The following is a 14,674-nucleotide window of genomic DNA, read 5'->3' on the forward strand; positions in this document are numbered from 1 at the left end:
TATTTAAATTCAATTAATTAACATATAATGTATTATTTGTTTCAGGAATACAGGTCTGTGATTCATCAGTCTTTTTTTTTTTTAAGGATTTTATTTATTTATTTGAGAGAGAGAGAGAGAGAATGAGAGAGAGCACGAGAGGGAAGAGGGTCAGAGGGAGAAGCAGACTCCCCGCTGAGCAGGGAGCCCAATGCGGGACTCGATCCCGGGACCCCAGGATCATGACCTGAGCCGAAGGCAGTCGCTTAACCAACTGAGCCACCCAGGCACCCCATCAGTCTTATATAATACCCCGTGCTCATTACAACACATACCCTCCCCAGTGTCCATCCCCCAGTTACCCCATCCCTCCACCCCCCTTCCCTCCAGCAACCCTCAGTTTGTTTCCTATGATTAAGAGTCTTTTATGGTTTGTCTTCCTGTCTGGTTTCATCTTGTTTCATTTTTTCCCCTCTTCCCCTATGATCCTCTGCCTTGTTTCTTAAATTTCACATATCAGTGAGATCATATGATAATTGTCTTTGATTGACTTATTTTGCTTAGCATAATACCCTCCAGTTCCATCCACATCATTGCAAATGGCAAGATTTCATTTTTTGATGGCTGGGTAATATTCCATTGTGTATATATACACACCCCATCTTCTTTATCCATTCATCTGTGGATGGACATCTGGGCTCTTTCCATATTTTGGCTATTGTGGACATTGCTGCTATAAACCTTGGGGTGCACGTATACCTTCGGATCACTACATTTGTATCTTTGGGGTAAATACCCTGTAGTGCAATTGCTGGGTCATACGGTAGCTCTATTTTCAACTTTTTGAGGAACCTCCATACTGTTTTCCAGAGTGGTTGCATCAGCTTGCATTCCCACCAACAGTGTAAGAGGGTTCCCCTTTCTCCATATCCTCACCAACCTCTGTTGTTTCCTAACTTGTTAATTTTAGCCATTCTGACTGTGGTATCTCATTGTGGTTTTTTTTTTTTAATTTTATTTATTTATTTCAGAGAGAGAGAGAATGAGAGATAGAAAGCACGAGAGGCAAGAGGGTCAGAGGGAGAAGCAGACTCCCCGCCAAGCAGGGAGCCCGATGTGGGACTCCAGGATCATGACCCGAGCCGAAGGCAGTCGCTTAACCAACTGAGCCACCCAGGCGCCCTCATTGTGGTTTTGATTTGTATTTCCCTGGTGCCAAGTGATGTGGAGCATTTTTTCAGTCTGTTGGCCATTTGGATGTCTTCTTTGGAGAAATGTCTGTTCATGTCTTCTTCCCATTTCTTGATTGGATTATTTGTTCTTTGGGTGTTGAGTTTAATAAGTTCTTTGTGGATTTTGGATACTGGCCCTTTATCTGATATGTCCTTTGCAAATATCTTCTCTCATTCTGTCCTCTTTTGGTTTTGTTGACTGTTTCCTTTGCTGTGCAGAAGCTTTTTATCTTGATGATGTCCCAATTAAGTTTAAGTTTTGAACACACACTAATGAGTGCATGGGATACAGTGGAATCTGAGTGTAGCACTGTCTGGTGAGGGAGGGTGACACAAAAACCATGGTGGTTTCAGTCTTGGCTCTGCCACAGTCCTTGGAGTTGGTTAACATGCTTGCCACTCTTTACAGAGTGCACATTTTGTCGTGCTCTAATTTCCCCCCAAAGTGAGGACTGTGTGTCATCTGTTGGCACCCAGAATTGCTGTGGAAACAGATGGGACCTAGTTAGGTACAATCCCTCATAGAACACCAAAGGACTCTATCATAGGATCCTCTTTACTTCCTAGATTGCCTCTCTTGTCCACAGTTTACCTGGGGATCCTCCAGTCCCTACACAGCCTAATTTTCAGATGGAACCTGAGGTCTCACGAGCTGCATTCCCACAGTTTGTGAATTTTGTTCTCCACTTAAGCCCTCATCATGGTCAAGGCTTGGGCTAGAATTCCCAAGGTGGCTGATTAGACTTGTGGCTAATTACCATATGCCTGAAAAACTATGCCATCATCCTCCGCATATGCAAGCCTGTATTTTACTTCATTCCCCCCCCACCTCACCCCCCAACCCGCTAAATACAGGTAAAATAGTTCTTCAGAATCACAGAAATTCCATGACAATTAAATATGATTGTATTTCTCCAAATGGTTGGCCACTTATTCTAAGCTACAAATTCTACCATACAAAATAATTTCTGCCAGGTAATTGAAATTCCTAACAATGGACATCTCGTTTATCTGAAATTCACTCAAGTTGGAACTTTCTATTTCCTCTGGGCATCTACAGTACAAAGGTAATAACATTCATAAAAAGTATTCTGAGGCACTTAGATGTTGAAAAACTCCGTATACTGTCAATTAAGTCAGTTAGAATTAGATGAACTGGGTTTAAATATATTTGTTTTGTAGTTCTTTAAGATTTGATAGTCTAGACATGTATACTACTGTCACCAATTAACCAGAATATAGAATCAAAATAGCCAAGTTCCCCAGCCCATTCCGAAGATGGCTGTAGGGCTATATTACCCCCTTTCCTGGTAACATGGAGGCTGAGCTTCTTTCCTTTTCTCACCCAAAATGCTTACCTTCCTTGAATTTTGAAAGTGGGTAATTCTAAATTCCTAAATCCTAAAGCCACTGGGAAAGAGCCTGTGTCTCTCCTTTCAAGAGCACTCTCTGCTTGACAGTGGGTCTTACTCTGCTTTCAATTAAAATGAAAAAGAACAAGATCAAAACCCTGCTCCTGACTGCCCTATTTGTTCTTGTCCCTTTATCTGCTTGGTTGTTGGATCTCCTTATTCTCTTTAAATCTAGAGCAATTCTGCCGTTTTTAGATTTTTTAATGACACTGGCATTTTGAAGAGTCCAGACTGGTTGTCTTGTAGAAAATTTTACATTGTTTCTGTGCGTTGCTCTTTTCTCCTATAGTTTTTTTTTCTTTCTTTCTTTCTTTTTTTTTTTTTTTTTTGCTGTGGTGAAATGTACGTAACAAGATTTGCCATTGTAGCCATTTTTAAGTGTACCGTTCAGCTGCAGTAAGTCCACTGGCCGTGTTGTACCACCATCACCATTATCTGTTTCCAGAACTTTTTTATCGTCCCAAACAGAAACTCTGTACCAATAAACATAATTCCCCCTTCCCCCTTCCCCCAACCCGCTGATCTAGATCTAATTAACTTGACTAGTATAAGTCTGAGTGGATTCTCTTAAGTTTGGGGATATATTGAAAACATTCTTCATGTGAAAGAAGTTATAAGAAAATAAATATAAGACCCTAACAGATTAACTTTAGTATATGTACTTCCCAAGTGAGCACACTATTTAACTTCAATAAGCAGTACAGAGGGGCACCTGGCTGGCTCAGTCGGTTAAGCCTTCAGCTCAGGTCACGAATTCAGGGTCCTGGGATCGAGCCCCATGTAGGACTCCCTGCTCAGAGAGGAGTCTGCTTCTCCCTCTCCCTCTGCTCGTGCTCTCTCTAAGTAAATAGATAAAGTCTTTTAAAATAAAAATCAGTGCAGAGCATAAAATTTTGATACATGCTGCAGCATGGATGAACCTTGAAAACATTATGCGAACTATAATAAGCTGAACACAAAAAGAAATATTGTATGATTCCACTTACGGAGGTATCTGTAATAGGCAAATTCTTTACTCTTGTTTTTAAGGTAGATTGATGAAGGCATTGAAGGCATGCATATAAACTGCAGGTGTAACCAATTGCCTTTGATGAAGGGATAAGTGCACAAAGTTTGGGCAGTTTGGTGTGGCAAGATGAAGAGGTGGGGAGGGAGGCAGTAACAGGGTCGTGAAAGGGAATTTGGATGTGGTGACAGGAAGTCTAAAAAGGCAGGAGTAACCAGTCATACTTGTGTTTTAGAAAGTCACTGGCATTCAGGGAGGGATAGATGAGAGAGGAGGGAGTACCTTCGGCAAACGGGCCAACTAGGAGACTGCTGTAATGCTTCTAGGCAGTGAGGATGAGAAATGTCATTACATAGATTTAGAGAGGCTTGACTTCTTTTTTAAAAAAAAGGAACTGCGAAATTATTCCTTTTTTTAAGGAACAAAAAATTATTTTCTTAAAACCAGTCGCTTTCCTGGGGCACCTGGGTAGCTCATTTGGTTGAGCGTCTGCCTTTGGCTCAGGTCATGATCTCAGGGTCCTGGGATCAAGCCCCACGTCGGGCTCCCTGCTCAGTGGGGAGTCTGCTTCTCCCTCTACCCACCCCCCCATGCTCTCTCTCGCTCTCTCTCTCTCAAATAAATAAATAAAAATCTTAAAAAAAAAAAACAGTCACTTTCCTGAGTTACTGTGTATGTTCGGCTTTTTAAAGCAGGGCACACTTTTATGGATTTCAGAGAGAAAAAGATTTACATTTGTTGGTTGAAACTGAGCCAAACACTGTTTCCTTTCTAAAGGAAAGAGGGAAAAGAACTCTTCCCTCTTCTCTTGACTAACTGGCAAAGGAGAAATAAACAGTTGGCCTTCCTGGGTGGGGTCAGGGGGATCCACATCACAGGCAGGCTACAGCCAGCAAGAGGAGTGCTTTTCCCAGCCCCTGGGGTGCTGTGTTCTCCTTTTAGACTAGGCACTGGGCTCTGTGCTGGACAGGAGACTAGTAAACCACAGACTGTCCTTGAGGAAATTACCATTAGCAGAGGGTTGGTGGGGGGACACGACTGCCCCAGCAGATAGCAGAGTGAGCTGTTACAAAACCTGCAGGGTGCAGAGGAGACAGTTCTGCCTGGAATTGCCCCGGAAGCCTCTGCACATGTGAGCGGGGTTTGAAGGGCATGTGGAAATCCCTCCCAGGGGAGAGGGAGACGGGCATCCCAGAACCCCAACAAGGAGGCATAGCATCCAGATGATGCTGTGCAAGTTAGAAGAACTCACAGGTCCTGATCATTCCTGATCCTGAAAGATAATCGCTCAGGATAATCTTCCCAGTGACCCAAGGATCAGTTTAATTGGTTCTCCTGTAGTGATCTCCAGTTCCTTTTTTAGTTCTCAGCTCTTTTTCTTCTTTTCCATACTGATCTAAGATTAGAGATGCCACACGCTAGCTTTTTAGAGATTATTTCTCCTAGAATCCTGCTTAATGAACATTCCAGTTACTGAACTGATTGCTCGATGTGCATTCTTTACATGAGATATTACAGGGAAACATTATTGTTTTAGGCCCATTTAGTTAGGATTTGGGGTAATCTGGACTGGGCAGAGTGTGATGACTGACTTACACGTTAGGAACAGAGTTGGCTAAACAAATTGATATTCTGTTAAATAAGATTTCAAGAATGCCTAACCTAATTATCGAAAAAGTGAGGTGTTTGTTTTTTGTTCTTTCCTTTTTTTTTATTTAGTAGGTTCTAGCGAACTTTTCAAAAATAAATCTTGTGTATTCATTAAAGCCGCCTTAATAGGAGTTTTAATTGTTAATTTTTTAAAGCAAGTAAGATGTGAATACGTTCCCGTTTTTTAAAAAAAGTAAATGACAGAAGTAGCTAAAATAAAAAGTGTATGTCCCCTTTCACCAACTACTTGTAGCTACATTTTTTAATGCATTTACAAACATACACATTTAATAACATGTAGTCTGTTTTGGGCACTTAAAAAACAGGATCAGCCTAATCTATAATTAGCTCTCTTCTTATAACAGCATGCCTTAGAGAGTTCCCTATGACCATGCCCATGTGTTTACTTCATTTTTTTTAAAGTAATCTCTACACCCAATGTGGGGTTCGAACTCTCAACCCCGAGATCAAGAGTCGGGTGCTCTACTGACTGAGCCAGCCAGACATCCCTACTTCATTCTTTTTAACAGTTTTATAATGTTCCATCTTGTGACTCTCCTATGATTTATTTATTCATTGCTCTGTTGGTGGATACTTAGATTGTTTGCAGTCTTTGTCATAACAAACAATGCTATAGTAGCTTTTTTCAAATCTTTGTGTTCATGCATGAGTTTCTTCCAACAAGACTTATACCAGTAAGTTCTTGGTTAGCATTTAGAATCGATGTTTATATCTGGAGATAACAAAAATATTTTTCTTTAGAAATATTCAATTTCTTGCAAATTCTGATGCCTTTACCATAGTTAGGCTTGTGACATCTTCTGTGGAGCATTCCATGCAGCCACTACGCGGGATGGTGTCAGCAGTTTTATTATGAACTATTGCCAAAGGCGGTGTCAGAAAAGAGGCTTCCTAGCATAGAGGTAGAAATCAGTTCTTGGTTCTTTTTCCTCCTTCCTATCCTGATACAAGGTTAGAGGTTCTATAGACGGGCTTGTATTGACATTTAAGCAGCCCTATAGTAAAGCATGAATGCATTCTCATTTTTAAAAAATAAGACAGAAGTACTATGTAGGATCTAGAACATAGGGATGGCCCCCCCTCGCATTTAAAAGCAATCTGAGAAAACTGGAGCTCCTGATGTACTTCATTGTTTGTTTCCATATTTCCTCTCTCTTTTCCTCTTTGTATGAATTGTAACATTGTTTTCTGGGGCTGTTGCCCACATTAAAGCCATGCAAAAACATGTGGCTCTATGTTGCCACTATTTGGTACCTCTGACACCAGAAGGAAAGAAAAAGTAATGGCGGGTACTTTGGCCATTACATCCCTTCTCTTGCAACCCCCCCAAATGGATATTTAGGGGAATTGAATGTCACCTCTGTCCAATAAAATGACCTCTCTAATATTTAAATGTTGATTTGTATTTTCTTTCCAGGATCTAACATGTTCTTAAAAGATAGAAAAATTCTTATCCTCCTATTTCTATTCTTTTTTTCTATCTAATTTTAATGTTTACATAAAAACAAGAAACAATCTAAATCACTTAAAGTTATGAGACCAGCAGGGTGTCCCAGAAAAACAGAAAAATCCTCTGACTAGAAAGGCAGGAGAAGTCTCAAAAGTCCATCAACTGGAGATGGGTTAAATGCACTTTAGTACATCCAGGTAGGATAAAATAGAATGAGGATGCTCTCTGCCAACATGGGAAGATCTCCAGGATGTTACTGTTAAGGTGAAAAAAACAACATGCAGAGAGCTTGTAGAATATGCAAATATTTCTGTAAGAGAAAATGAAAAATAAGAATTTATATTTGTATTTGTTATTATTTGCATAAAGAAACTGAAGGATAAGTAAAAGAATTTATTTCCGGGGCGCCCTGGGTGGCTCAGTAGTTAAGCGTCTGCCTTTGGCTCAGGTCATGATCCCGGGGTCCTGGGATGGAGCCCCACATTGGGTTCCCTGCTCAGTGGGGAGCCTGCTTCTCCCTCTCCCACTCCCCCTGCTTGTGTTCCCTCTCTCGCTGTGTCTCTCTCGGTCAAATAAATAAATAAATAAAATCTTTAAAAAAAAGTATTTATTTCCTGTGAGGGAAGGGGGTGCGTAGGAGTAAGACTTTCCATAGTCTACCTTTTTATAGTGTTCTAATTTTTGAATTGTTACTGTATTGCTTATTTAAAGATAAAAGTAATTTTTGAAAGGAAGTTTTGCATTATTAGGTACGGGATGAGCTAAATCTGATCTTGTTGAAGCCCACTCTATATGTGACCTCAGCTGTCACGTTTGAGCCTATGTACCTTATGGCGTAGGGTCAGTTACAGGACCACATATTTTGGGGAGGAAGGTAATAAATTCTGTTAATTAGAATACATAGGCAATTTCAGTTCTAACTACTTTGGCAAGAAATTGAAAAGGCACATCTGCATTTAAACTGTTTATTTAGCATATTCAGACTTGTTGGGTTTATTCTTCACTTTTTCCCCCCAAGTAATTGAAAACCTTAAAACATGATGCTCATGAGTCATAGCTGGAATCTCTTGCTGATGCCTCCGTAAGCACAGTGAGAAAGTGAACTCAAACTCTGGTCTTAAGCCTGTTTTTGTTATTTGCTGAAGTCTGTGTCCTAGAGAGAGTGTTATAGTGTGAGCTTTCATTTTTACAGGAGCAGAAAAATTCAGATCCGAAACATCCCTCCTCACCTGCAGTGGGAGGTAAGCTAGCGTCACCTGCATGTTTATAGTCTATCCTCACCTTACTTTTTAATAGGCCAACAAAACATCGCTCCCTCTGTTAGTTCCCTGAAGAAGTAGAGGTCCTCAAGGCCTGTCCCACAAGGCTCCTGGGTCCCCTCTCTTCCTTTTTCAGTACCCTAATGTATGTAATCTGTCATAACTTTAGGGTTGTGTTTGTGCCTTTTGTTGTGCAAGATGTGTGCTCTGAGCCCTCCTGCTCTGTCTTCTCAAGCACCAAGCACCAACAAACTGTGAAACAAAATGTATACCTGGCTGGTGGTTTTTATCTCATAATTTTGTGAATGATTTTTACCTTTCCAAATTACGATTTTGGAAAAAATAAAATAAAATCAGTGGAAACCCAATAAAAATAGAAAGTCGTTAGTTTGAGTAGGTTTTTTATTTTGAATTAGTTTTGCCAGTGGCTAAGATATAGTTTCAGAATTGTAAAACTTCTTATAAAATAGCAACCTTAAAATTTAAGAAGATAAAATTCAAGGAGTGGCCTTATTGCATTATTTAAAAACAAACTGCCCCAATGTTTATTTCCAACTCAAACAAAATCAAAACAGCCTTAAAGGAAACAGAATGTTTTGTCTAATATTTTTATTACTTTAAAAAAAACAACCTTTATTATGAAACATTTCAAACATATATATCCCATTGCTTTGTAAAATTAAGAGATTCTCTAGAGAAAAACAGAAGAATGGTTAAAACTTCCAAGAAGGACAAGTGAGCCTTGTATTTTATTCTGCTTTTCATTTCAAAACCAGTGTATTCCAACCATCATCATGAATGTGATTGTTAACAGTTACTAAGACTGAAATTCTGCTGTGTCACCTCAGTGAACAGATTACTTGAGAACCAATAAGCAAATGCAAGTACCATATATTTATTCTGTTCTGTTTTGTTGGAAGACCTGAAATATCAATTTAATGAGATTATTCCTGGGACAGTTGTCCTTGTTTTGTTTTAGTTCATTTGCTGGAAGATCTCACTATACTTTTTTTTTTTTTTTTTTGTGGTAAGTATGATCTTGTCTTCCCATTCTGACATTGAAGTTTTTTTTTTTTTTTTTCCAGGTGCTGGATGGACTTTTGGCTCAGTATGGGACAGTGGAGAATGTAGAACAAGGTAATAAGTGAGGAGATTAGCCTAATGAATTTTGATAGGGATTATTATCTGTTATTTCTTATAGACTGGGTCAGCTCCAAAGAGAAATAGTAAGTTCAAATTCCTTTGGAACAAGCTTCCTCTGTGTATGAGAGATATTCAGATCTTTTTATCCATATCTATATAATTTATTTTTTCAAGGAATAGGATTTTCAGGTTGTTTTTTTATACTCTGTTAATGTGCTGAAGCACTAGGCAAACACTGTCAGGCTGGGGTAAGCTTAATTCACTTGGAAGTAATTTAATTTATGCTCTTACAGTTTGCCTCTTCCTGGCTAAGAACAACAGATCCCTAATGTCTTAGACTGAGTGTTTCTCAAGGAGTAGGATCCCCCACAGTGCTTATGAAAATGCAAATTCCTAGGGCTCACCATAGACCTACAAAGTAAGATTCTTAGGGGCAGGAATTCATGAATCTCTATTTTAAACACAAGCACCCCCAAATGATTTTTGTATGTACTCAAGTTTGAGAGCCACAGGCTTAGGAACAGTGTTGGAAATCCACAGAAAATATATACTCTTCTCTTTGCCATTCTCATCTCATCTAAAACATGAAATGCTATGATTTTAAAAAGAAAGGTACCTTTTTAAAGAAGCTGATATTTTACGTAGCTCTTTAAGAGTCCCAGAGAAGTAGATTCCAGGCACCTGATGTGACAGGCTGTTACATGCAATAAAGATTATTTTTCTGGGGCACCTGGGTGGCTCAGTCATTAAGCGTCTGCCTTTGGCTTAGGTCATGGTCCCAAGGTTCTGGGATCAAGCCCTGCATCAGGCTCCCTGCTCAGCAGGAAGCCTGCTTCTCCCTCTCCACTCCCCCCGCTTGTGTTCCTGCTCTTGCTATCTCTCTCTGTCAAATAAATAATAAAATATTTTTAAAAAAAGATTATTTTTCCTTTGGCCTAAAAAACAGAATGTGAATTTGGTTATTTACTGACTGTGGGACCTTGGAAAAGTCACTTGCCCTCCCTGACTCAGTTTCCACCTGTATAAAATGGGGAGAATGATTTCTATCCCTTCCATATCATTGAATAGTTGTGGCACCCAAAGAGAGCCTGTATAAATATTTGTAGGTGATGGAGTCCTATGTGATCTCAAGGGATTGTTAAGGTTCACTTGGAAATCATCACAGAACCCATTTTCTTATATGCAATCTGTTCTATCTGCCAATATAATAATCATTTTAAAGTAGTAATTATTCAGACGTTCTCCACTCCATGAATATTAAAAATATTATTATTCAATTTCATGCTGCTGACTGCCCATGCCCAAAGGTGAAGGGAAAGAGCTCAGAAAGAAGACATGATTTACAAGGATTCTATTTCTCAGTTCTTGTTATTTCCCTCAACATGGAAAAGAAGACATTCTAATAAGGATTGGATATAGTAGGCAAGATGGCCTCACAGACATGAACCTGTAAAAGTTACTAGCCAAGACCATGTTATAAATTCAGGACAATGCCATGCAAAGAAGAATTATTCCAGGTCCTTGGGGCAGTTTACAACTTCTAGCACACCTGTGCCCTGGAGACCATCCAGTTTCCAGCTGCCTCACAACTACAGGATAGAAGTGTTGGGCTTTTGTTTTGTTTTGTTTCATAGGTGATTCCTGATTCAGCAGGAAAACATTTTCAGTAGAGTCTTAAGAAACTTTTTTGAGCTTTTATGTCCAGCGAAATAAATTTTTTGTATGGAGCTCAGTTCTTTCCAGAATCACAGAACTGTCTGATTTCCTGACGACAAGTGTCTTTGAATAACAGAGAACATGACTAAGAAGTGAGAACAAAATCTGGGAGTCTGAGAATCCTAGTGGATAGATTTATTCAGGAGGTTCAAACCCAGCCCTTTCTCCCTTTCTGGGAGTCAACAGCCTCATCTGGAACACTAGAAAGCAGCAAATAGGAACCCTCTGTACATTCTGTGTGTCAGCACTGAGAGGATGGTTATGGGCTACTCATCCCCTGTTTTGCACTGTGAGGACTTCTCTGGGTAAGTGTGAATTAGAGGCAGCAAGAACACTCCCAGGCAGAGCCGGGCTGGGCTCTGCATTTATGACATGTAAATCTCAGTAGCAGCTCCTTCCTGAAGACTATGCATCCCTTCCTTGTGAAGGCTACAGCTACCTTGAAGTTACTGGATAAACAATATCTTTAACTGTAGTCTTTAACTTGTTTGAGAGTCTTACAGAAATTATAAACCAGAAAAATTCATATAGCCACACCTTTGAATCTTTGGTGGGCGTGGAGGTGGGGTGTGAGTTTATAAAATTCCAGAAGCCCTAACATGGATCCAGGATTAGGAATTCCTACACTACAGGGTTTTATTTTTCCTTTGGAAAGCAGCTTTATCATGGTTTTCTTCAATTATCATTAACTTCCTGTTGTTAGTCTCTCAGTAGCTTAAATGTTTAAAGGGAGGATCTGATTTAGTCATGGCTACTAGTTTGGGGAAAACCAGGATTTGGGGATTAACTTTACTGGCTTGGATTGGGAAAGTTTTATCTTGCCTTCTGAATTTATTTTTAACTTCTGACTTTAGAAGAAGAGGCAAGCAATTAGGAACCAAGATAAGCCAGCTCACAAGAGTTTGGTATTAGCCACTCTTAGAGTTTGTGTTCTTTCCTTCAGCCAAGTGAGTTATAATTGTCAGTTTTCTTTATTTATTATATACAGTTACTTGATTTAACTCACACAGTCATGGAGCTCAGTCAAAGGGAAACAAAAATATGATTAATTCAACTTTAGGAATTAATAAAGAATTAAAATACTTTCTTATTATTTTATACATATATCCAGTTATTTTAAAAAAAATGCAGACATAACACTTAAATGTCATACCTTGCTGGTAGTACAGTAAATTGGTATAAACTTCTAGGAAAATAATCTGAAAATATGCATTAAGCATTATGTTCTGTTACCCAGTTATTTTTCTTTGATTTTAGCCTAAAAATGTAATTCAGAAGAGAACACAAATCAGATGGTGTTTGCAGTAAAGGTAATTTTTAGCAATACTACTTAGAATAGCAGATATTGAGAATAACCCATATGTCAGCAATTGAGGAATGGTTAGGCAAAAATCATGGCACATTTACTTACTAAAATTTTATGTAGACATTAGAAATGAAAAATACAAACATGTGCATAGACATATGACATGCAATAGTATTTATAAGTGAAACTATAGCTTTGAGTTGTATATATAGTTGATTACTATTTACTATGAATGCACATGAATAAAGATAGAGACTCAAGTAACTGTGGAGTTAGGGTGATGAGTTTTTTGTGCATTCTTCCCTAAAGTCTGTTTACATTGAGCCAGAAGGTGACAGCTTTTTTTTCTATGACAGTATAGTTTTTGCTTCTTTCCTAGTCAACACAGACACAGAAACTGCCGTTGTCAACGTCACATATACAACAAGAGAAGAAGCAAAAATGTAAGTGGATTTGGGCTTCTTTCCTTTTAAATTTGGGAGGGTTGTCTCTAAATTCCCAAAAGATGCATATGTCTGATATAGCAGAGGAACCCCGGGGCATCTCTGCTCCCTTTGACAAGTCAGTGGAGCTCCAGGGCATTTATACCGGGTTCTTGTATGGAGACTTTATCTTGAAAAAAGTTGAGCCTTGGCATCAAAACTGAGGTGGGTGCTGTGTCTTGACATAGTCAGGAATAGAGACATCAACTCTGTGATACTGTGTTCCCCAGACTCTGCTTTGCCAACCACTGGGAGCTGCCTTTACCTGGAGCTTCCTCCATGCACCATGAGGAAGAAGCACAAACATTTCTGTCCGCACTTGGTGAAGAGATAATGAAACATCCGTTTTTCCTCTGTGTAATATTAGAAAGGGGATCCATCTCAATGACAGCAACAGCAGGGAGAATTGTCTAGGAGTGGTTAGTAGTCAAAGATCACCTGGTTTGGGTTTCTCTTTCCTAACCTCCATTCACTTCCTAGTCCCCATTCATGACTACGTTGCTTCAGTGATGGTTAATTTTGAGGTTGACGATTAATGGACATGGGATTGAGTTTTTAACAACAGAACAAAACAAAACCAAGTTCCTTTTTGTAGAAGGTCCTTAAAGTGAAATGCCTGTTGAGTCACTTTAACTCAAATTATGGTCAAATATGGTCATGGATGTGGCATAACCTTGGTTATACATCCCAGAATAATAAGTTTTATTTATTTTCAAGGTTTCAACACACATGAAGACATATTTAACCCATCCTCATACCACTAGTCTTAAAAAAGTTAATTTTGCATTGAAAAAGGCAATAGATCATTTGCTATGGACTTTAGCCACACATTATATAAGCAGGATATATACCAGCAACTCACCATTGTAGCTTGTGTCCAGCTGCCATTTAGCTAGGACCTCCATAAACAATATGACTTTGTTGCTTTTCTTGAATTCAGAGGTACTGCTTTGTAATAAATTCACAAACCCTAAACATTAACCTAGTAGAATAAGATTATTGTTTTCACATGCTGCAAAAAACTTGTGAAAAAATTTTTCTGCTTCCTGTATAATTTTAAAAATGCAATAGTGGGATATTGTATATTCCCTATCAAATTAATAAATAATTTAAAATAATTTTGTTTTCGAGGATTCAAGGGAAAAAAGGCTCTCTTAGTTGCCAAGGGATAGTAAGTGTTGAGACCTTTCCAGAAGCACACTGGGCGGTACTTAATACTTAGATTTCTGCATATACTCTCTGACCCAGAGATTCCATTACGAATTTGTCCTGTGTGCAGTTGGAGTTGCAGAAATGTCCATGGCAACAATGTACATAATAATAAAAGATTGGATCTATATAGATAGATAGATATATTTAACAATAGGGAATGAGTTGCAAAAACTATGATAAATCAATAGAATGTTAAACACCAGTAAAAACTAAATTGCAGGACATTTAATGACTTGGAAAACCTTTAGAGTATTAACTCTTTTTTAAAGATTAGAAAATAGGGGCACCTGGGTGGCTCAGTCAGTTAAGAGGCTGCCTTCAGCTCAGGTCATGGTCTCAGGGTCCTGGGATCGAGCCCCGCACCAGGCTCCCAGCTCAACAGGAGCCTGCTTCTCCCTCTGCCTGCTCTTCCTGCCGCTCCCCCTGCCTGTGCTCTCCATCTCTCTATCTCTGTCAAATAAATAAAATATTTTAAAAAATAAAGATTAGAAAGTAGTATATATACTATTAATCCATGTTTATAAATTATAATAATAGTTAAGAAAAGAAAGATACAGGATGGACTAGGATTTTTTTTCTCATTTGTGCATATCTATTTCTGAATTTTCAATAATAAATATGTATTATGATCAAAATGAGAAAAAAATGACAAATTTTATACCAACATTTATAAAGAGTTTCTGATGAGGGGGATACAGGTTTGGGTGGTGAAAAAAGGCAGAATGCGTAGTTGTATATCCTGTCTGACCAGGCCTGTACATTGTTATTGTTTGTTTAATTGTTAAGCATAAGCTCTGAGGGAACAG

At 38.9% G+C, this 14,674-nt stretch overlaps 1 protein-coding gene across 5 annotated transcripts in view; it reads left to right on the top strand.

Annotated features, from left to right (window-relative positions):
• IGF2BP2 (insulin like growth factor 2 mRNA binding protein 2) overlaps positions 1-14,674 on the top strand; it is a 155,910-nt gene that overhangs the window by 105,229 nt on the left and 36,007 nt on the right. For 3 of the 5 annotated variants that reach the window (XM_025877188.2, XM_025877204.2, XM_073896012.1), the window contains exons 3-5: positions 7,943-7,991; positions 9,095-9,146; positions 12,536-12,617. In XM_025877188.2, the coding sequence (XP_025732973.1) occupies positions 7,943-7,991; positions 9,095-9,146; positions 12,536-12,617 (183 nt within the window). The remainder of the gene's footprint in view (positions 1-7,942; positions 7,992-9,094; positions 9,147-12,535; positions 12,618-14,674) is intronic. The other 2 variants (XM_025877196.2, XM_025877212.2) reach the window with 1 other exon arrangement.

This window comes from Callorhinus ursinus, unplaced genomic scaffold, assembly GCF_003265705.2.
Source record: "Callorhinus ursinus isolate GAN/ISIS: 27379988/994484 unplaced genomic scaffold, GSC_fseal_2.0 scaffold1, whole genome shotgun sequence".
In the NCBI taxonomy this organism is placed as follows: domain Eukaryota; kingdom Metazoa; phylum Chordata; class Mammalia; order Carnivora; family Otariidae; genus Callorhinus; species Callorhinus ursinus.